Raw genomic sequence first — 21,611 nt, 5'->3', positions numbered from 1 at the left:
AATACTATTATTTAATTTGTATAAAACAGCCTAAAATGAATAATACTTAACTAAAAAAAATTAAAAAATGTTTAACACTGATGTTTGAATCCAACTTCAACCTTTTCTCTTCATCTATTAATTGACAAGTTATGGAAGTTGAGTTATCAGAATTAAATAATTCAATTATAAAAAATAATCCAACTCATTTTGATAAGCTAAATGATAGATTTACTGACGTTCATTTCCTAAAATTAAGTTTATTATTTATTTTGTGATAATTGTTTATTCATAATTTTCATTAAAAATTATTCATAAATTTTGGAGAAGGTTTTCTTTTTAACCATATGGTTTTATTTACAATGTGTACATTTTAAATATTCTAACCCAAACACAGTGTGCTGAAATAAATAAAAAAAAAGGAAAAGATTATCTATATTATACAACTTATCTAAAAGCTATGAATAAAAAAATTAGGCAAGTTCAACTAAATTTTTCATAAAAAACACAATAATAACTTAAAATACACACAGAAAATAATTCTTTTCGAAATTTCGATAACTGTTAGAGCCATCCTGGCCTTCCATTACGTGGCAAACAATCTGATAAAATCGTATTTACTATTTTTTTATTTAATAATAATGTTAATGGCCAATATTTTTCAAATTTTTTCTTTTTTGTCTTGTTGATTATATTTATAAACTATGTTACATACATATATATATATATATATATATATATATATATATATATATATATATATATATATATATATATATATATATATATATATATATATATATAGATGGTTCGTAATCTGTTTGAGCGTGGAGGGAGCACTGGTTGAGAGGTGACTGCTGCCTCAATGGAGGTGTCTGCTTTGAGGCCACACTGTCCCTTATGCCGCCGCAGCTTCTCGCGCCTCTTCTCTCTCCCTTCCCTTTTACCGTCTCCGTCACTCCAACGGTTTACCCTTCTTTCTTTCTCTCTATTTCATTTCAAAGTTCACGTTTTTCGTTGCCTTCACCTTGCTCATCTCTTTAATATCTTCAAATTTTGCATCTTTTATAACTGGGTATTCTTTTCTTTTTTCTTTTTCTTAAGAAACTAATGTCTTTTTATCACATGGTAAGCTATGTTGATTGTGTTTTTCAGTCTAATGGGTCATAGTGCTTGTTGTTCTTCAATGGTTTGAAAGGTTGACCCTCGCATTAACATTAGTTGTATTGTTTTTTGTTTCTTTATTTACCAATTTGTTGATTACTGAACCTGAAATGGGTTATTAGGGATGTCACCCTCACCTGGGATTATCTTTTTCTTTTCTTTTTTTCTTTTTTATCGGCAGGTTTGTTTGTAATTGTAGAAATAAGGGATATAAAGTGTGTTGTTTTTTTTTACCATAGATGCCTACAGATGGAGCTTTTTCTTGGCCAGTACATGGCTGGATAAAATGCTTTTACATTAATTGATTGGAATTTTTATTTTGGTTGCGTGATGTGAACTGCAGAAGAAAAAATCAGTCATTCCAAATTTCATACAATGGCCTCCGAACCAGCTCTGTGCTTGAAAATTCTGTACAATCTAGAGCAGATTTTTCATGCTGTACAAAAGGGACATCTGCAGGGCTAAGTAAATACAATGGCGTAAGGTATGAGCGTGATTTTCCATGCAAAAGTCCAGTTTGCATTTCATCTATGAAAATTGCAAATGCATCGACTGGCACACTGGAGGAGATGACAGAGGAAGAAGAGCTGGAATCTTTGCGTTCATGTGAAACGAAAGTTAGGATGATGGATGTGGCTTCTTGCAATAATGGATTTTCCGCAAGCACTGTGGGCAAAAACTTGTCTGGTGGTGATTGTAGGGGCTGGACTATAGCAAAAGATAAGTTAACAGAAAACAAAAAGGAAATGAACGGCTCAAATAAATTTGACAGGGAAAATGGTTGTTCTAATGCATCTAATGGAGCTGCTTCCTTTGGTCAGAACCAGGCTGTTTTTAAGAATGGGGACAGGAATATTATACTGCAGGATCATCGGGATCATGTCTCATCTGCTGTTAAGTATTCTGTATTAAACAAATCAAAGGTGTTTGTAGATTCTGAAAGGTTGGTCCGCCAGTGTAACGAATCTACTTTGGAAATTAGTAAGGAGAAAATCACTGTAATCAATGGTGATCATGGTTTGGATGGAATTGCAAAAGATTCAATTAATGTAACATCTGCTAAACAGGCAGGTGGTACTGACAAAATAAACCTTCGGAATAGGCTCTGTAGTATCTATGAGGATATTCTGGTTGTTGATAATATATCTCTTGCAGAGGAAGTTTCCAAGATGCTCACAACAAAGTACAGGCATCTTATATACGCATGTGATACCGAGGTATTAATCTTTTCACTGTTTTTAGTGTATTATGGTTATTCCTTTTCGCTAGAGTCTATGAAGCTCAATTATCTCCTCGTTTATTCTAGTGTGTGTATCTGTTTGCGTACTATGGACATTATCTGCCGATTTTATTGTCTTCAAAGGTAGCCAAGATAGATGTCAAACAAGAAACTCCTGTTGATCATGGTGAGATAATATGCTTCAGCATTTATTGTGGTCCAGAAGCTGATTTTGGCCGTGGAAAGTCCTGTATCTGGGTAGATGTTCTTGATGGTGGAGGCAAAGAGATTTTAGAAAAATTTGCCGAATTTTTTAGTGACTCTTCCATAAGGAAGGTGAACTTTTCTTTCTTCCTCCCTCCAATCTATGTCTTAATTATATTACTCGCCTCAATGTGCAACCTCTCAAGTCTTAACTATATGCTTGGTACTATGAAATGTGCCGTACTAGTTATGATATGTACTAGTTATGATATCTGATAATCTGAAAATAAGCTACTGTCTGGTCTAAAATTACCGTGGGTAATCTAAAAGTTTGTTGTCATATTATACAGCGATCCATATTGATTTTTACTATGGGTTTAGTGGTATGTTACCTTTTATCTTTTCCTGATTCTTTTGCATAAACATAGCTATAAAAAAGTCACTACTCCTTGTTCAGTTCATAAGATATTAAAATGTTGCTCATTCTGTATTAATCCATTCCATACCAGACAATCTGATGCTTCTGTTTTGTTGACTTGATATATTTTTTTGTCCAATTCCTTTTTCACTCATTCCACTACTTAAGCACATATGGCAAGACAATAAATTAATTCCAGTTTCATCCATGAACCCTCTCCCAAACCGGCATGCAGAATACTGGATCCTCTCCATAGGTCATGCAAGTATGACCTGTTGAAGGACAGGGGAATGGTTTCCTTGTAGACCCTGGTAATTAAAATACTCGTCTAGAGTTGTTCGGGGTTAAGCCTTGCAAATATTCACCCATTCCTCTCCTCAATGTGCTAATTGGTGGGACGAAAAACTTCTTTACTTTTTCCCCCAGGCCTCTTTATTAGTGAAGGATTTCCCGGTGATGTTATTCTACCAAGAGTAAAAAAATTAAGTCTATTTTTTTATAAAATCATATTGCCATTAAATTTCTGGGTTCGTCTATGTACATGAACAAAGATTACCAACCACATTTGAAATAACTGAGTCACTGGTATATTCTGTAGGTCTGGCATAATTATAGCTTTGACTGTCATGTTATAGAGAATTATGGGTTCAAAGTTTCTGGATTCCATGCCGATACAATGCACATGGCACGATTATGGGATTCTTCTAGACTTTTAGATGGAGGTTATTCTCTTGAAGGGCTTACAGGTGACAGAAGGGTCATGTCTAGGACTCAGCTGAACCATCAAAAGGATTTGATTGGTAAGGTCTCAATGAAAACTATATTTAGTAAGAAAAAATTGAAAAAGGATGGATCCGAGGGTAAAACAAGTGTCATTGCTCCTGTTGAAGAGCTACAGAGAAATGAGCGTATACCTTGGATATGCTATTCTGCCCTGGATGCTAGCAGCACTTTGAAGCTGTATGAGAGCCTAAAGGGCCATCTTTCAGACATGCCCTGGAAATTCGATGGTGTGCCAGTGTATGGGAAAACCATGTATGATTTCTATAATGAATATTGGCGGCCATTTGGTGAGCTTCTAGTCATGATGGAATCTGAGGGAATGCTGGTTGATCGGGCTTATCTTGTAAGCATAGAAAAGGTGGCCAAAGTAGAGGAAGAGATAGCTGCTAATAGATTCCGGAAATGGGCAAGTAGGTATTGTCCAGATGCCCAATATATGAATGTGGGAAGTGATTCACAGTTGCGCCAGCTACTATTTGGTGGCACTTTGAACAGGTGAACATTTTTAAAATATTACATGTAGCATTTTTTAAAATCTTAATATATTAACGATTTGCTAGTAAAAAACTGATGTATTTTTGCTATTTGTAAGTTTATTTTATGAACTTTGCTGTTTACGACTAAGTAGCTTAAGGGCGTAAGATTGAAGTAAAACTTTAATTTTCATGTCCCATTCTTCATTTACAGAAAGGACTCCAATCTGGCACTTCCAACTGAACGAATATTCAAAATTCCCAATGTTGATAATGTGATTGAAGAAGGCAAGAAGGCTCCGAAAAAATTTCGTGATATAAAGGTGACGAGCCTAGGTTATAACTTGAAGACTGAGATGTACACCGCAACTGGTTGGCCGTCAGTTAGTGGTGACGCCTTAAAGGCCATGGCTGGAAAAATTTCTGCAGATTATGACTTTTTTGATGAGGATTGTAACTTGGAACTTGGTGATGAAGATGGAAATACTTCTCAAAATCAAGTTGCACCCCTAAAAATTGATTCATCTGCATATGGAACAGCCTACGCTGCCTTTCCAACAGAGGAAGAAGGGAGAGAAGCTTGTCATGCAATTGCTGCTTTGTGTCAAGTTTGTTCTATCAACTCTTTGATATCTAACTTCATCCTTCCCCTTCAGGTACTTTTTTTATTGTTTGGTTTCCAATTTGAAGTTTCTTGAGCTTGCTCTAAATCTCTTTATTTTGAACCCTGTATAAAAACTGCAACATAATACATATTGTCTGTAAAAAGTTAAAGACGTTTTCTATTCATTTTCCAATAGAGGATATTTTTATACAGTTATTTGTTAATCATATGAAACTTCGGCAGATGAAATGCTTAACAACTCAACTGGGCACCAAACCCACATTTGAGAAGGCCAAATGTATTTGGTATTAAAATACTTAACAAACCCACATTTGAGAAGGCCAAATGAAATGCTTAACAACTTAACAAGTGTACCATAGTACCTTGAGCTATTAAAATACTCATTTGAGAAGGTCGGTATTCGGTTCTCCATTGCTTGGATATGCCAAGAGAAATTATTTCCTTGAGTTCATGCTGATTTTTTGTATGCTTAATTAAGTAAATATATGTCTGTATTTTTGCAATGAAGCACTTTATACGTGCTCTCTTATAGCTTCATTTTCTCTTTGTCAGGGACAAAATATATCTGGCAAAGATCTTCGTGTTCATTGTTCCTTAAATATCAACACAGAGACAGGACGCTTGTCAGCAAGAAGGCCAAATCTGCAGGTTATTCTAATTTTCAATATTTATCAGAGAAGTCTTATGATTTTGATTAGGAAATTTCATTTTAACAGTAATTGTGAACTTGAAATTTTTAAGTACTATACATTGAGATTTGACCATTTACCTTGATATGTGTGCTTGTGTTTTCACTAATTGGTGTCATACAGTCATTTTCAATTTGCATTTGGACATTCACATATGGGTATTACATTTAGTAGATTAGTCATTGAATTTTAAAACGGTATAGAATCTAACACATACACTTTGTGAATTAGAATCAACCTGCTCTGGAAAAAGACCGATACAAAATCCGTCAAGCATTCATTGCTTCACCTGGGAATTCCCTTATAGTTGCTGATTATGGGCAGGTTAATAGTCTATATTGTCTATCTAACTAAGCTATTTTCAATAACTTTCATTCAGTTAACAGCCTTCTGTATTGTTACAGCTGGAACTTAGGATTCTGGCTCACCTTGCAGACTGTAAGAGCATGTTGGAAGCTTTTAAAGCTGGTGGAGATTTTCATTCAAGGACCGCAATGAATATGTACCCATATATTCGTGAAGCAGTTGAGAAAAAGGAAGTGCTTCTTGAGTGGCATCGTAAGCCTGGTGAAGATAAACCCCCAGTTCCTCTTTTGAAGGTAACTGTCTGCTACTAGTACCAAATACCATTTCATAGAGACGTTCACGTAGTGTCTTTGTCTTTAATTTGGTAATTCTCGTTGTTGATGACATAAGACAGTGAGAACCAGAGTGCTTGCAGTGCATGAGGGAGGAAAAATTCATGTTCTGATTGGACATAGATCCATCAAATGCAAAATAACATAAATATATTTCATTAAGAATTGGAACAAAGACACATAATTTGTGAACTTCCCCACAAAAATAATTAACAAGTACTGCATGTCAGAACACTGTTTTGGGGGAAAGCATAACATGGAACAGTGATAATAGAAGGATTGCAGTTTTATTTGTGATAGGCTTCCAAACATGAGGATTCAGTGTTTTTCGACGTATAATGCTTTCGATAATGTTTATTTATATTAATAGAAGTAAATACGAAACACCAGGAATATCTAAACCTTGTTTCAGCAGTTTGGCTTCATTTGATGCCTGACCCTCAAAGATATGGAAAAGCCTGTTTTAGCAGTTTATTGTTATAAGTTATAAAAACTGTTTTATAATTTGATTATGTTTTTAGTTTTTCTCCCTTTCCATGTCAGGATGCCTTTGCTTCTGAAAGAAGAAAAGCTAAAATGCTTAACTTCTCAATTGCATATGGGAAGACACCGGTTGGGCTTTCCAAGGATTGGAAGGTACCCTGAACTCTTACTTATTATAAGGGGTTTGCCCAGGTGGCAAGTGTCTGTGATTTATTATTTGATTGTCCACTCTCAGGTTTCTGTGAAAGATGCTAAGAAAACAGTTGACCTTTGGTACAATGATAGAAAAGAGGTTTTACAATGGCAAGAGGAGCGTAAAAAGGAAGCTCACGAGTTACATTGTGTACACACATTGCTAGGGCGAGCACGACGGTTCCCTTTGATGGCCCAAGCTAACAAATATCAGAAAGGTCACATTGAGAGAGCTGCTATCAATACTCCAGTGCAGGTCCTTAACTCTTAAAATAAATACATACTTGCATGACCAAACAGGGGTTCACTCCTCTTACTCTCATAATAATAGCTCAATGCTTTCAGTTGAGATGCCATTACCACATGCAGACCTTTCTTTTTGGGTTTCTGATTTGTGGTATTCAACAGGGTAGTGCAGCTGATGTTGCCATGTGTGCCATGTTGCAAATTTCCAAGAATAAGCAGTTAAAGGAACTTGGGTGGAAATTACTTCTACAGGTAATTTAGTGCTCCATCTATTTTTCATTTTTAATTTTTCTTGCTTTCATTTTAGTGGAACGTGTGTTCAAATTACACCTGCTCTCACTTGCCATATTCTACTTGAGTCTTGATTCAATAATCAATTCTATGCATTCTTGCTCCCGGAGTTGGTAGGGGAACTGGGGGTTAAGTATATGTACCAATTGGGAATTTGGCTGACACATGTACTGTTAATGTTCATAGCAGTGGCCTATAAGAAAAAATAAATTATAACTATGTTTTGATATTTGAGTCTGAATATTTTCAGATATCTATTTCCAAACTTGTTACATTTTCACTTAAAATCTTGGATTTGCCAAGCAGGTTCATGATGAGGTCATATTGGAAGGACCAACTGAATCGGCTGAGGTTGCAAAGTCCATAGTTGTTGAGTGCATGTCCAAACCCTTTAATGGCAAGAACATTCTTAAAGTTGACCTATCTGTTGATGCCAAGTGTGCTCAGAACTGGTATGCTGGGAAATAGGTACTCCCTTGTACGGCAAAAAAGCCATTGCTGTTCTGTTTAGAGATGTTTTCTCATTCAGATAGCTTTTGCTGCTGCTCCTTTGGTGATTACAAACCAAAGATGCCACTACTCTGCTGCCTCTACTTTCAAGGCAAATAAGCCATAAATATCTTCATGTGCTTGATTTTTATAGAGGTTTTGTACGTCCTAGGAAGTCAGTCATTTCCATGTGATATTTTGGTAACACCAAAGCATGGCACTTTTTTAGAGAATTTCCAGTGTGATGTTTTGGTCATTCCAAAGCCTAACGCGTTGAACCTTTGAAGGAAGAAAAAGGCCAAAATTACTGGCCTCGGCTTTTTACTTCAGTTGTCATGTCTTTCTTTTATGCCTTGCATCATGTACCAGTTTGGTCTTTTTGGTTGATGCAAACCATATCAATATTGTATATAGATTATTATAAAATGAACTTATCTACATTTCTATTCATCTGTTGCAAAAACACACTTGTTGATTGTAGAAACATCATATAATGGTATGATATCTGCACCGTCAAACTGCACTTTTCAGGCACAAATTATCTCATAACCACTGACAATTTTCAGTAATATCAGAACAGTATTGTGAATTTATGATATTCTGTACAAATGAATTATGTGATAACGACCTTATGAATAGGAGCAAATGGGATACAAAGGATGAACTATTAATATGTAACAAAAAAAAGTGAACACTTAACAATTAAAATTGTATCAAAGAATCAAACAGATTTTGTGTAGTAATCAAACAACGATATTAATCTTATTAGAATAATATTTTTAAAAATCTTGCATCGTGTAGTCACAAGTTTATATATTTATTGAATGGGATTATTTATTGGTTATTTTTCTAGAGTTGAATGTGAAAACATGTATAAAAATAGGAAATACTTTAAGAAAATGAGAGAAATGATTAGAATCAAAGTGCTTCAATGAATCCTTGTAAGAAACATTATCAAAGAAAGACAAAAAAACGATGACATTTTCATGTTGTGAATCAACATGAACTTATATTTGATGCATTTCAAAGTGATATATTGTTTTCATTTTCTCACTTGTTTATTTTATTTTCGTTTATATCTTCATTTTTTCTTTTTCCTATAATTTGAGCAAACACGCTATTCTGGTTTGAGTAATAGACCATTTTAATCCCAAGAGAATATCATTATTATAGAAAAATTATCCTAAATATAATACAATTAACAAAGTATAATGGATAATTTTACTAAAAATTAAATATACAGGTAACTAAAAATATTTATCTGTTTAAGTAAATCTTAACAGTGTAAATTAAACCATATTACTGTTTTTCTATGAATTCTGCTACTTTTATTGTTTCATTATTTCATCTATAAAATCGGTATTAATCTTGTGATTAACTTCTTCCAAGAACGGACACTAGAATTCATGTAGGGCCCAGAAAAAATAAATCATATCTGACAGTATGCGAAAAATCCAAAAATAAATTTAAACATATGATACAAATTTGTAAATATATTTTAAATTTTATTTTTAATATGATATTAATTTCTTAAAATTTAATAATGAATTATATAAAATTATAGTCCATTATAATAATCATTATTAAAATTATATATATATATATATATATATCAATTTTTAATTAAAAAATATCACTGTATTTATATCATTTATTTTAAAATAAATAATTTTCTTATTAAAAGAATTAATTTAATATAAATTTGTAAAAACAAATTTGTCAAAGAGTTCACACTCCATAATGAGACGAGCAGAGTTTGTCAAATAATGCCTGCTAAGCTATGACAGACACATCACATTCTGTCAACAATCGATGCTATTTACTGAGTGAGGGAGTTTTCTACCAGACAAATTAAAAGCTTTTTAAACTCATCAAATTGCTGAAAAATTATGCAACATTTTCAGAAAGCTCACATAATATTAATTATTTATGAAACAACGTAAGATAAAAAATACTTTTTCTTTTGAATGAAAAGTTCAGTCACTGCATACATTTCCTTCATCCCAAAATGCAGATATCAGTTTGGTTTTGGGTCTGTTTCAAAGATGCAATTTTGAAGTAATAATATATATATATATATATATTAAAAAAAACACATTATAGTATTTGGAACAGGTAAGTAACAAGTGGGTTCCTGTCTCCTTGGGCGGTTTGTAGGCCACGTGATCTGTGTTTTAGCAAACTCTCAACTTTCATTTTCTGACTTTTGAACTTTTCTCTCTTGGGATCTCAAACTTCGATTTTGGATAACTTATTTTACATAATTTTCTCTAGAAGTTGCATGTTTTTTTTTTATGAAAAAAAGATATTAAGATTTATGAAAGAAACTCAATAGAATCGTAAAAGTGAATTGAATAAAGTAATAAAAAATAATTTTCACATAGTGTTTTGCCTTGATGATTATGATTTGATTTGTCCATAATGAGTTGTGAAAATTTGGTGGCGAAGTTAACCTTTGCACGACGATGCTTATGAGTCAAATCAAGAGCATTGGATGCGCACGGTCCAAAACAAGACACACAGAGAGAGTCAAATAAAGTAGGTTGGATTAGATATGATTTTTTGTAGAACACTAATTTCTCCATCTTCTTCATTCCCAACTTTCACTTTCACTCAATTTTACCACAAAAAGTTCCCTCCTCTGATGGGTCTGTTTCAAATCTGCAACTTTGCAAAAGTGTGGAGCCATAAACTTGCAGTGCGTACAATACCCAATTTTTGTTTTCCCCTTTTATTTCATCTTTCATGCCTCTCTTGTGGATCTAAAATGCTGTTTCTTTCTTCTGCACTGTGGTGTAGTGATGGGTTGTTACTTCTTCGAATTAGATTGCCACTCTTTGAAGTGAGGCAATTTGATTGAATTGGAAGTCAAATACATTCTTGTTTTGCTTTTATTTTTTCTCAAAGAAACTATATCGTTGGTTTTCTTAGTATATATATGCATGTTTATTCAAGTTGTCAAAATTGATGACTGTTTCGTTTGATTTTGCTTGTGTTTTGGTGAGTTGGGTTCCTTTTACCCTTCTCTGGGTTTTTTTTATACACGAATGGTGATTTATATTTGATTCATTTTCGCCTAACCATTGTGATTTGGCATTCTTTCTTTTTTTTTGCTTTGTGTGTTGATTCATTATAGCTGAATTGTAATTCTCATCCTGAAGTTATGATGTTATGAACACCTTGTTATGAAATCGTGATGCACAGTGTGTGATGCTTCAACTTGTTAACCTGCATTTTATGAATGAACCAACTTGAATCATCATCTATTTTAAGTGGGGGTTACTTTTTTTAATTATTTCGGAATTGCTGTTCTGCTGTTTTTGATTTGATGCTGGAACCATGTTTTTGTAAGTGAATCTAGCAACTTCCCTCTCCATCCCTCTTACCCTTGCAGAATTTATTACACTTCTCTTTGTTTTTTCCTAACTCAAGTCCTGTTTGATTAATTTCCCCAAAGAATTACAAGAGAAGAAAATAAGATCAAATGAATCGAGTGTCTTGTACGAGTTAAAGTTAACTTATGTACTTCATCTCCTACAGAAGTTCTCGTAATTGATGAAAAATATTAGGTGTTCAGAGTTAATTTAACTTGTGTAAGTCATTTGTTTGCAGAAAAGTTTGTCCAATCATGTAAATAAAAGAAGAATAACCAAATTAAAAAAATTTGTGAGAAGTTTATAGCTTTACATCTCAGATCACTGATGACACTAATTTGTGTAACAGATCGTTGAATAATTCTGGTGAGGGCATCAATCTCATAATATGAGCATGGCTCAGACTGTGGAGGTTGTAAAAGGTGGAGGAGGATCCATCAAGCTTGGGACCACTGGAACAATCAGCTCCTTGATGACAAGGGAATTGGATCACGTTCCTTCTGCCCCAAAGAAGCTGGTATCTTCAACAAGGACTAAAACTCAAACACTTCCTGTTTCAGTTCCCTGTGGCAGTGCAACCCAAAAAAGACTACAACCAAGAAAATCATCGGTTGAAGCCAGTAGCAGTGGAAGCAGTAGAAACACAAACCGTAGAGGCCCTGGCAATGGCATGCCCCAGAAAACAAAAACAAAAACAAATGGCAGAAATACACAGACAATACCCATGCTAGGTTCTGATAAATGTTCATTGAGCAGAACTCCAGTGAGGGAGAAAAATGATAAGAAAATACCTAACATTGTTGAAGTTGTGGACATAAGATGTGGGAGTGCAGAAAAGGCTTGGGCTACACCCTTAGCAAGTCGTCTAAAGAAGCTTGGGTTTTCAAAGCTATCCGAGAGCATAATCTAAACCTGGAATTTTTTTGTGTCAGACTTCAGATTCCTGTAACCGAAAGCTGAGGTCCCATTTGGCCTACCATTGTCTGATACATCAACCACAGAACACATACTTGGTAAAAGCCTGCTGCTACTCACTCGCTTTTTCTTTGTAATTTCTTCTACTGTAGATGCAATTGTGGTTCTAGAACTTGTACTACTAACGGAGGAACCCACCTCTGTGATTTGAGACTTGTTCCTTTGTGAATTTGAATCAATCCTGCTGAAGTACTCGATTTCTTGCATTATGAGGGATGCTACTGTGCCTCGGGTTCCTATTTCCACTGGGGGAAATCCAGCCATATTTTTTGAGTCAAAGGAAGTGGCTTTATGCATGCTATGTTTGGTTTGTGTTGGGGAGAAAGCATGATCTTTTGATTTATGCAGGGTTGTTTGTGATTTTGTTCTAGTGGGAAAACTGCAGAGACTCTGAGGCATTTCTTGTGTTGCAGGAGATGTGGTTTCACAAGAATGCTTCACTTTATGTTGTGTATCTGAAATGCATGGCACAGGTCTGTGAGATGTGAAACTGCATTCATGTGGTTGCAGTTATAACAGTGTAGTTCCTAACTACTATACCACCTTTTTAAGTTTCATCATGTTCCTAAGTACATGGTAGGATCTGATGGGATTCATGTGAAAGATAAAAGTAGCAGCTAGGTGGGATAGTAGGATCACATCCATAGGCTACCTAAATCAGGAAAGCAAAATCACTTTGTCACACACAATCACATACATAGACTCATAAGTCTTGTGATTTGAATACAACCTAGAAAGAAAACCAGGATGCAAGATTCATGTATCTTGACAAATTTTTCTGTTTTGCAACTGTAGTATTATAGTATGTTATCCATTTTAATTGTTCTTGGTATTATAGAATCCATTTCTTGGATCTGTTCTACTTATCTGCATGAATTTGTTGCGACTTCTTTCAAAATTATACCTATTTTTGTTGTTGATGATGAGATAATACAACTAACTAACTATAAATAGGTTAGCCATAGGTTTGGCGAATCTGATAATGTCAAAATTAAAGCCTAGATACATCGAAATGGTTTAGTTTAGTTTGGTTCAAAATTTAAATTACCCAACCTAAACCAATTCCAATAAATTTAATTTAATTTAATTTAATTTGGTCAAGTCGACCAATTTCTATTATAGTTATATGCTAAAATCGTTTAGAAGGTGATGAAAAATTAAAGAAGAAAATTTCTATTTTTATTTCCTGTCATGGGCCATTCAAAATGATTTCGTTTACATGTAATCATGATGGGATAACAACAAAAGATATTAGTGGGTTTGACTATCTTATTCTTATGTTTGAAGTAAAAATTATCATCTATCATTATGTAAATTTTTTGTCTCATCTCTATCGATTATCATGTATATATATATATATATATATATATATAATTTTATTTTTTTTTACTTTTTACTATTCTAATAATAAGTGAATAAATTTTTTACAAAAAAAATTAAAATTAAAAAAATATTAAAGATAATATCAAGTATTCAATATACACCTCTTTCATCCAATATTAAATATCAATTAATAAATAAATTATATTTATATAAATATTAAATAATAATTATATAAATGTTAAATAATTATAAACAAATAAAAATAATTAAATGTGTCTTAGAAATAAATTATAAAAAAACAAAAAAACGTTCTTATGGCTTGTGCGTATCAACATAAAATTTATTTATCAAAATAAAAATGAATTTGAATAGTAGAAAAAAACTGACACTGAAATATGTTATGAAAAAAAAAAACACTTAGAAAGCAAAAAATGAAGAATATAATTTAACAAATAAGACTTCCCTATAGAAATAAGATAGGGAGACTATTTCTTTTCAAAAATACAAGTCTAAAAATTCTTCTAATATTGTAATTAAAGATGACGAAGTTGGTCGATCAATTCTATTTTGACATATTTCATTATAAATAAGTTAGGATGGGCTAATGAAAAAAATATCTCACGATTAATCTCTTATATAATTACGTATCGACTCACATAAATTAAAAATAAAAGGTTTATTTATAACTTTCTTTTGTCCAAAGTTTATTTATCTTATAAAAATTAAGATTCAATATAATAATTACAATCATTAAAAAAATTAAAAAGTAATAGTCTATTATTTACTACAAGTAAAAAAAATAATGTTATATACAAAATATATTAAAATAGACAGAATATAAAATCTAGATTCATATTTATAAACATACATATTAATAAATAAAAATATTTATTTATATTAATCAAACTAACAACTCTGAGCAATAATAAAATATTAAAAAGACAAACCTCTCTGGATTGTTACGTTTCAATATGAAATCCATCTCACATATTTGGGTGAGTTATAATTTGAGGCATTTTTTTATCAAATAATGTTACCATCATATTAAAATTATAATTATTTTTTTTTCTCCAACTTTGATATATTTTTATCTCAAACTTTAAAAATAATAGATATAACCTTTTTAATTATAGTGTTAATTTTTTAATTACAGTATTAATTTCTTTTACGTGTTAAACTATGTTTCATATATATGTATAGTTTTTTTAAAACCCAAACCTTATGTTTTACATATCATATTCTATTACATCCTTTTTAATCTACATGTTAATTCTTCAAGTGCTTAAAAAACTGCTTAGCAACTTGTAGAGAGAATATATTCTTTATATTTATCTTTTACTATTTATCTTATTATTTTGTTTCTTTAGCTTACACTGTTCACTTTTATTTTATTTGAAACAAAATATTTAATTTTACAAAACCTTAAATTAATAAGCAGACATTATTCAACGGGATTTTACTATGCTAATCTTTTCAGATTTGATACTTCGACTTAAAAATCTTTTCTACCATTTGTAGTTTTAATATACCAAAATCTATTTTTGTTTAATTAAAACAATAATTGATGTAGAATTTGATACTTTTACTTGATGAGCTTTCGATTTGGGAGACATTATTGATATGATTCAGTTTGCTTGTTGTAGGATTTATCATGAAATATAAGTTTATGATTAAGTGATTGCTATAAAGAATATATATTTAAGAAGCACATAAACTATGAAAAAAGAAAAAAAGAGACACAACACCAGAAAACAAGAACAACACTTTAGTTAAAAACCTGTGCTACCACTCATTCTGTCAATTATAATTTAGATTATAAACCAATATTATAATTTTAGCAAAGGAAATAACTTTCTGATGACCAAATTTATAAATTGTGATCAAGAACTAACAGTTTTATATTTTTAGGCCATGGATTTAAACCCAACTTTTAATTTTTAAGTAAAACTCCACTGTATTAACCAGCACACAGTCAAAACCTTAGCCTATAGTCAAATGCTAAAAGACAGCATCTTTCCTTTTTTCTGTTATGATTCTATTACAGAACATTTTCTTGTCGGACGTGTGAGATGGTTAACATATTTACATTCTAATAAATGTATGGAGGCTGTAAAATCCTACCACACCATGGTTATTTGCATACAAAACTCTGTTAAAACACCATAGACAGATAAAACGCGATATACCAGAGGATTACAGCAGATACAGGTAGGTCATACTTTACATGTTACACATAGGTTGCTATCAATGATAGCAGCTAGCTATTGTTTACAGGAGTAAATATCTTAAAACAAAACATAGTTACTACTTAAAGTAAAGCTCAACAAGCTTCTTCAAAGTGTCAAATACACTAGTGAAAGGATTAAACTCAATAGGGGAGTTCAGTCCTAGATCAGGAAATTGGTTTGTAAGTGCCTGCTGCATTCCAGACATAGACATCATAGCAGCCAGCTGACTATTGGACATGACTTCACAATCCTGTGGTGTATCTTTAATTTTGCTTGGATCATATCCAAACTTTGCAAGGTAAGACTTGTACTTCTCAATAAATTCAGGTCCAGGGTTAGGTGTCCTTGAATATATCTGATATTCATTAATAACTATTAATCAAAGAACTGGGTGATGCAGTGTTGTTTCTTTTCTTTATCTAAACTAACAAATAGCATTAGATGTCACATATGACATCGTTCAAAATTCAGATAAAGCTTTTATGAATGAAGTTCAATGACTACAAAGTTATAATGTTTGCTTAACACATGGTTCAAGATTCAAGAATATTTGAAGTGTATTTTTAAGTTCAGTAAATACCTGGATAAAACTTTTATCCTTAGCTCCTGAAACAAGAGAAAAATTGTCATAATCAGTATCAATCACATCATAAGGTTCCTTAGGAATGAATGGCAATGTAGGAAAGCGGAGATAGCATTTTTCTTTGATCATCTCCTGCTTCTCTAGCTGTGTCTCATTTTTATCCAAATCTTCTTCCGAAACACATTGAACCTTTCCCCTAATTCCGGTTATAAACCCATTTGGGCTTCCGTGAACACAAAAGGTGTCAACTTGAATAGATGGTACTTCCCTATCAAATGTATATACACCCTGAAATATAATTAGTACACGCAAATTACTATGAAGAAGCTTGAAATGCCAAATAAGGTAAATGACAAATCTTATCTCTAAGATGTATACTACTACTGAATGACAGAACATTCAACACATGCATAATAAATAATGAACAGCCAAACTTAGGATTCTGTCAGTGCCTCCAAATTCAACAGTTTGTTATGAATAATATGAAGATGGCTAGGGAAAGATGTTGGAAGATCATAAATAAAATCAGCTCTTTTCTAAACCAAATATTGTACAGTGTATTCACTGCTATATTTATTTTTGCATTACCTGAGTGCAGTGACAATCTTCTTGGCCTTGTCCAGCAAATCCACGTTTAAGTGAAGCAACTTCAAACCATCTTCCAGCATATCTTACAGGGTCAAAATCCTTGGCTGTCATACCTCTCATCATCATTAGATTTGCACCCTTTTCATCAGATCCATTCTCAAATGGTGAAGTAAGTGCAGCATCTCTGGCACTGGCAATTTGACATATATTATTTTGAGCACGAGATAGATCTGCTGCAACAGACTGTTGATGAAATAAATAAACAAATACTTAAAACAACTCATTCGTCATAATAATAAACACCTATTTCTAGATATATTTTTTTTGAGTTAAAAATATTCTCTATTTGCCACAATTACATAATAATATCCCACCTTTGTAACAGAAATTATCTCTATAAACTACTGTCATGCCATGTTTTAAAAAACTGTGACCGTGATTTAAAACCTTGTTATCATGAGTTCAGGAAAACAATATTGTGAAAATGTTAGATAAGTCTTCCTGATCGGTATTTGAGATATGACTTCATGGAATTGCGTGCTCAATTGAGTTGTAAAACGCAACACTCTTGGATTGTTGAATACAAAAAGATACAAACCTGATTTGCTGGAGAAACAAAGATCAAAGAAGCAGCAAGCCCAGATAAGACATGTTTGGTCAGAACCTTACTTGGGACTTCCAACGAGCACCTTACCGATGTTCTTCCTGAAACTGTCCTGCATTGTCTGGAACAAAAAAAAATGTCATCCCATTTGAACAATAATGAAACCGAAAAACAAATTACAAAAAAATCACTCAAACAGTCCCAGATTGCGCATCTTGTTTTGGAAATCAAGAGTTGATATTTAACAGCATCTACTTTTAAGGTGGCAGAAAATGCCATCAAAATCCCAATGAAAGAGGAGGACCACAATGAGAGGGAAAAAAGATAAAGTGGTGTACCATCTAACTAACTAAAAGCTGGTTATTACAAGACAAAATTCTGGGAGTACAAAATGGAAAATGCATTCAGTAATGGTGAGTACATGAACATTGAAAAGCTACATAACATGATCAGGAAATTGAAGCACAAAAAGAGAGTCTTCTTCGACAAACATTGAAAAAAAACAACTAATTACTAAAATACTTCAAATTAGGAGAAAAACATAAGGGGTGTTCCAGAATTGTAAAACAAATAAAGGGACATAATAACAAAAAGAAAAGCTTTTTGAGCAAACAGATTGATTACAAGGATCAATTAAGTGTAAAGGAGATAAAAGAGTAAAATTTGTTACCTGGGATAAGAAGAGTGAGGTGGAGGAGGTGATGCTCGTAGAAGAACCTCTACCATGTCTTTGTGTTTTCACTAGTTGTCTTGTCCAAAGTTGCCCCATTCTGAACTTTCTTTCTAATGTCCAAGGTTTGGTTTCTGTGACAAAAGATCCTCTTGAAACATCGTCCTCTAAGGTCCCATGAATGAAACTGGGCCTGCCTAATATTTCTGTTTTTTTTTAACTGGGCCTTCACTTCAAGGCCCATTCTATCAATCAACGGCAGTTTCTTCCTGCACCTCAATGAATTATTGTATTCCTTAGAATGTAAATTTTGTATTTCCAGAATGCCTTTTTTATTTTGTATACCAGAATACACAATCAAAAATATAATTTTTTTATATTTTCAAAAATGTACAAACTAAATTAAAAATAATTATATTCTATATTGTATAATTCAAAATATGTTATATTTCAAATTATTCAATTCATAATGAATTTTTATTTTGTAATTCAAAATATAAAATCCAAAATCCAAAATCTAAAAATTATGTTTAAAAAAATAAAAAAAATAATGAAAATATGTTAAAAATTTTATGAGGTATATGAAGAAATTGCCTGAACAAACTATACAACCTCATTATTAACTAGCTTGCTACTTTACTCTTCTTCTAAAGTTAACTAACAGTTGGTATTGAACAATGACTTCCTCCTAACACCCATACTAAAAGTAAGTGTTACATCAATACTTTTGAACACATTTTCTTCAATAAGTATTTTTCCTTAAATTTATTTAAAAAAATTGTCAAATTAAATAGAGCAACACAATTTTATAAATTTAGTAACAAAAAAAAAAGTCAAAAGGAAACAATTTAGGTACATTTTTACTTTCGAAAAAGTGTAATAAAAAATATTTTGCTTGGATTTTCAAACGTGAAGTTTAGATGAGATATATAAAACCAAATAATTTAGGTACATTTTTCCTAGTTTTTTTTTGGTCCTATTTACTGATTAAAATTGAAGGCTTATAACTTATACGTAAATATTATCACACAAACAACCAAGATTAAATTATAAGAATAATATCAAACTACCTTGGAAATTTGTGTAAGTTGTTTTTAATTTATAAACAAAATTATATTTAATTTAAGCTTAGTAAGTGAATTTGTTGCAGTTGCTAATCACGTTGTTTATTTTGGGTTATATAAGGAAATAAATAATAAGCACAATCTCAGTCTCTATCAAACCGACAGATCAAAACCAAAAAGTTAACGGGAAAATTAATGCTAAACCTAAATTTGTAGACAACATGTGAAATAATTGAAGAAAATATGGGAAAAAATTGGTTATATAGACAACCTTTGAACGTAAAAAACCTCTAAAAATGTGGTTTTTGCTTTATTATATACTCTATAAACTTACTTCAATGCATGAATTTTACACAGGTTTCATAGTGATAAGATATTGTTTCTTTTCTTAAACTCTTATAAATTTGTTTTTATAACACTTCAATTAATACAATAATAAATTTAACTATACGTTTTCACAAATATAACTCAATATTATTATAATTATTTTTGTTTTCAAATAAAAATAAATTCATGCATATTTTTTAAGAAAATAATTATTATTTTAAAAAGATTTATACTTTTCTTCAATACTTCGATCAAGTTCGTTGAGGGAATCCCTTCAAAATAAATTACTACCCCACATTTTCTTAAGAAAATAATTATTTACCTAAAAAAAGATTATACTTTTCTTCAATAGTTCAATACTTTCCTCGAATTGGTCAATGGAATCCAATCTTAATCAATGAACAACAAAAATTGTGTGCTGAACTGAAAACAGTATAATAAATATACAAAAGTTTGTTGAACACGATTCCAAATTTAATACGTCTTATTATAAAATGAAGTGAGAATCAACGTTATATATTTTGTTTGCTTGTAAAATACATAATTAATTACATACAATATACATATATATTTATGTTCGGTAGTAAAAAATTACGTGTTTGAGAAACGACTTTACTTTTTTTATTAACTGAATTAGTTTATAAATTTATTTAACTAAAGAATGTGTGATTGATAAAAAAAAACATTATCTCATTAAGTTGGAAAAAAATTGCAACTTATAAGTAACGTGATTTAAAAAGATGATGATAATATTATTTTTGTCTGGATGTTTTAATTAAGAAAAGCCATATATCCTTCCTTCTATAATTCACTATTTATTTTAATCATTATATTATTTATTTATATATTTTTACTCTTGAAAAATATAACAAGAGTTCAAAATCTACTTAAAAACATATGATTATAACTATCTCAGAATATACCTTTGTTTATAATATTTATATATATATATATATATATATATTCATCGGCTAACTAATTTTACTAAGAACTTCTTATTCTATTAACTTAGTATTTTTCGATTTTCATTTCATAGATCCCAAATTTAAATCAAAACATAACTATTTTTCAAATTGGAAAAATATACATTTATAGATTAAAGCCATAAAAAGGGAAAAATACATTTAATGTGAAAGTTTAATAAAATATAAACGCTTGATGAGAAATTAAACGTGGAAGTTTAAGACGATTTTGTAGAAAGATGGTATGCAAATGGAGCAAAAGCATTTCACGTATGGTAGACGCATGATAGAATTTCAGGAAAAGGAACACCCCAACTTTGCAAAACCCACTTTCAAACTCTACCAAACTTCCACCGTCAAAAATCAATCACCCTATAACACCATACTCACTCAATCACACGTCATGCAATTACCATAATTTCAAGCCGTCTGATTTTCATCTTCTTTCTCTTTCTGCCACGTGTCTTCGTCATCTTCTTCTTCTGCTACTAATATCCATCAACATCTATAATAAACCTACACTGAAGTTGGTTCACTTTGTATCATAATTAATAAACATTATCAACCACACTCCTCATAGTTCCGTGCAAGTTAGCATAATTTAACTAAAACAATATCTTAAATTTTAGATATTCATTAAGATATTTATTATATATAAAAAAAAGTTAGTGGAATTATATTGGCAGTGGTTAGCGGTGGTTACATACTGCTCTACGAGTATGATCAGTTTGGTATGAAGCTTTCCATTTATTTCATTATCCCAAACCCATCATCTGTGTAACTAACAAAATAAATTCATATTAAAAACTATAAAAAATTCTTATAGAAAGATAGGTTGGTGGATTAATTTAATTAATCAATAAAACTTTAGATGCCTTGCTCTAGCTCCATAGCTACACGTTTATTTTATATAATATATTAATATATATATGTGGACCACGTTAAAAAGAATGTAGCATTTTCCTAGTTGAAGTCTGAGGTTAGTGATGGATTTAGGTTGGATTAGGGTAACATTTTTTG

At 31.6% G+C, this 21,611-nt stretch overlaps 3 protein-coding genes across 8 annotated transcripts; 2 read left to right on the top strand and 1 right to left on the bottom strand.

Annotated features, from left to right (window-relative positions):
- The first annotated feature begins 794 nt into the window (after positions 1-794).
- Positions 795-8,341, top strand: LOC124821661 (DNA polymerase I A, chloroplastic/mitochondrial-like). 2 transcript variants are annotated; one of them, XM_088095594.1, is made up of 12 exons: positions 795-945; positions 1,487-2,360; positions 2,450-2,698; positions 3,583-4,262; positions 4,455-4,896; positions 5,418-5,513; positions 5,786-5,878; positions 5,959-6,153; positions 6,736-6,828; positions 6,911-7,123; positions 7,276-7,365; positions 7,711-8,341. In XM_088095594.1, exons 1-12 carry the CDS (start codon positions 845-847, stop codon positions 7,870-7,872), a joined length of 3,288 nt encoding a protein of 1,095 aa, XP_087951720.1. In that variant the 5' UTR covers positions 795-844; the 3' UTR covers positions 7,873-8,341. The 2 variants fall into 2 exon arrangements, with proteins under 2 accessions (XP_087951720.1, XP_087951719.1); XM_088095593.1 differs by having other exon boundaries at positions 830-945; positions 2,507-2,698.
- Positions 8,342-10,150: 1,809 nt separating this feature from the next.
- Positions 10,151-13,074, top strand: LOC124821670 (hexon). Of its 5 annotated transcripts, none has more exons than XM_047293603.2 (2): positions 10,151-10,431; positions 11,617-13,074. In XM_047293603.2, exon 2 carries the CDS (start codon positions 11,656-11,658, stop codon positions 12,175-12,177), a length of 522 nt encoding a protein of 173 aa, XP_047149559.1. In that variant the 5' UTR covers positions 10,151-10,431; positions 11,617-11,655; the 3' UTR covers positions 12,178-13,074. The 5 variants fall into 5 exon arrangements, with proteins under 5 accessions (XP_047149559.1, XP_047149550.1, XP_047149561.1 ...); XM_047293594.2 differs by lacking the exon at positions 10,151-10,431 and adding an exon at positions 10,438-10,591; XM_047293605.2 differs by lacking the exon at positions 10,151-10,431 and adding an exon at positions 10,594-10,735.
- Positions 13,075-15,730: 2,656 nt separating this feature from the next.
- On the bottom strand, positions 15,731-18,389 carry CHL (chloroplastic lipocalin). The gene is made up of 5 exons (XM_047293615.2): positions 18,239-18,389; positions 17,563-17,689; positions 16,965-17,207; positions 16,374-16,664; positions 15,731-16,148 (listed from the first exon to the last, which is right to left on the bottom strand). The coding sequence occupies exons 1-5, from the start codon at positions 18,292-18,294 to the stop codon at positions 15,870-15,872; spliced, it is 996 nt and encodes a 331-aa protein (XP_047149571.2). The 5' UTR covers positions 18,295-18,389; the 3' UTR covers positions 15,731-15,869.
- Positions 18,390-21,611: the final 3,222 nt, after the last annotated feature.

The sequence above is a fragment of the Vigna umbellata genome, chromosome 1, assembly GCF_029865625.1.
Source record: "Vigna umbellata cultivar VRB3 chromosome 1, Vumbellata_1.0, whole genome shotgun sequence".
NCBI lineage: Eukaryota > Viridiplantae > Streptophyta > Magnoliopsida > Fabales > Fabaceae > Vigna > Vigna umbellata.
The sequence above is the reverse complement of the archived record's forward strand: the minus strand, read 5'-3'. Positions and strand labels throughout refer to the sequence as shown.

What these genes read in the sequence shown, in the direction of transcription:
- LOC124821670 (XM_047293603.2), top strand. Translation starts at nt 11,656, where the DNA reads ATGAGCATGGCTCAGACTGTGGAGGTTGTAAAAGGTGGAGGAGGATCC.
- LOC124821661 (XM_088095594.1), top strand. Translation starts at nt 845, where the DNA reads ATGGAGGTGTCTGCTTTGAGGCCACACTGTCCCTTATGCCGCCGCAGC. An exon ending in CCCCAGTTCCTCTTTTGAAG is followed by an intron (nt 6,154 to 6,735) that starts GTAACTGTCTGC and finishes TTTCCATGTCAG; the next exon opens with GATGCCTTTGCTTCTGAAAG. An exon ending in GGCTTTCCAAGGATTGGAAG is followed by an intron (nt 6,829 to 6,910) that starts GTACCCTGAACT and finishes GTCCACTCTCAG; the next exon opens with GTTTCTGTGAAAGATGCTAA.
- CHL (XM_047293615.2), bottom strand. Translation starts at nt 18,294, where the DNA reads ATGGTAGAGGTTCTTCTACGAGCATCACCTCCTCCACCTCACTCTTCT. An exon ending in TTGTTTCTCCAGCAAATCAG is followed by an intron (nt 17,208 to 17,562) that starts GTTTGTATCTTT and finishes TTTCATCAACAG; the next exon opens with TCTGTTGCAGCAGATCTATC. An exon ending in AGGATAAAAGTTTTATCCAG is followed by an intron (nt 16,149 to 16,373) that starts GTATTTACTGAA and finishes AATGAATATCAG; the next exon opens with ATATATTCAAGGACACCTAA.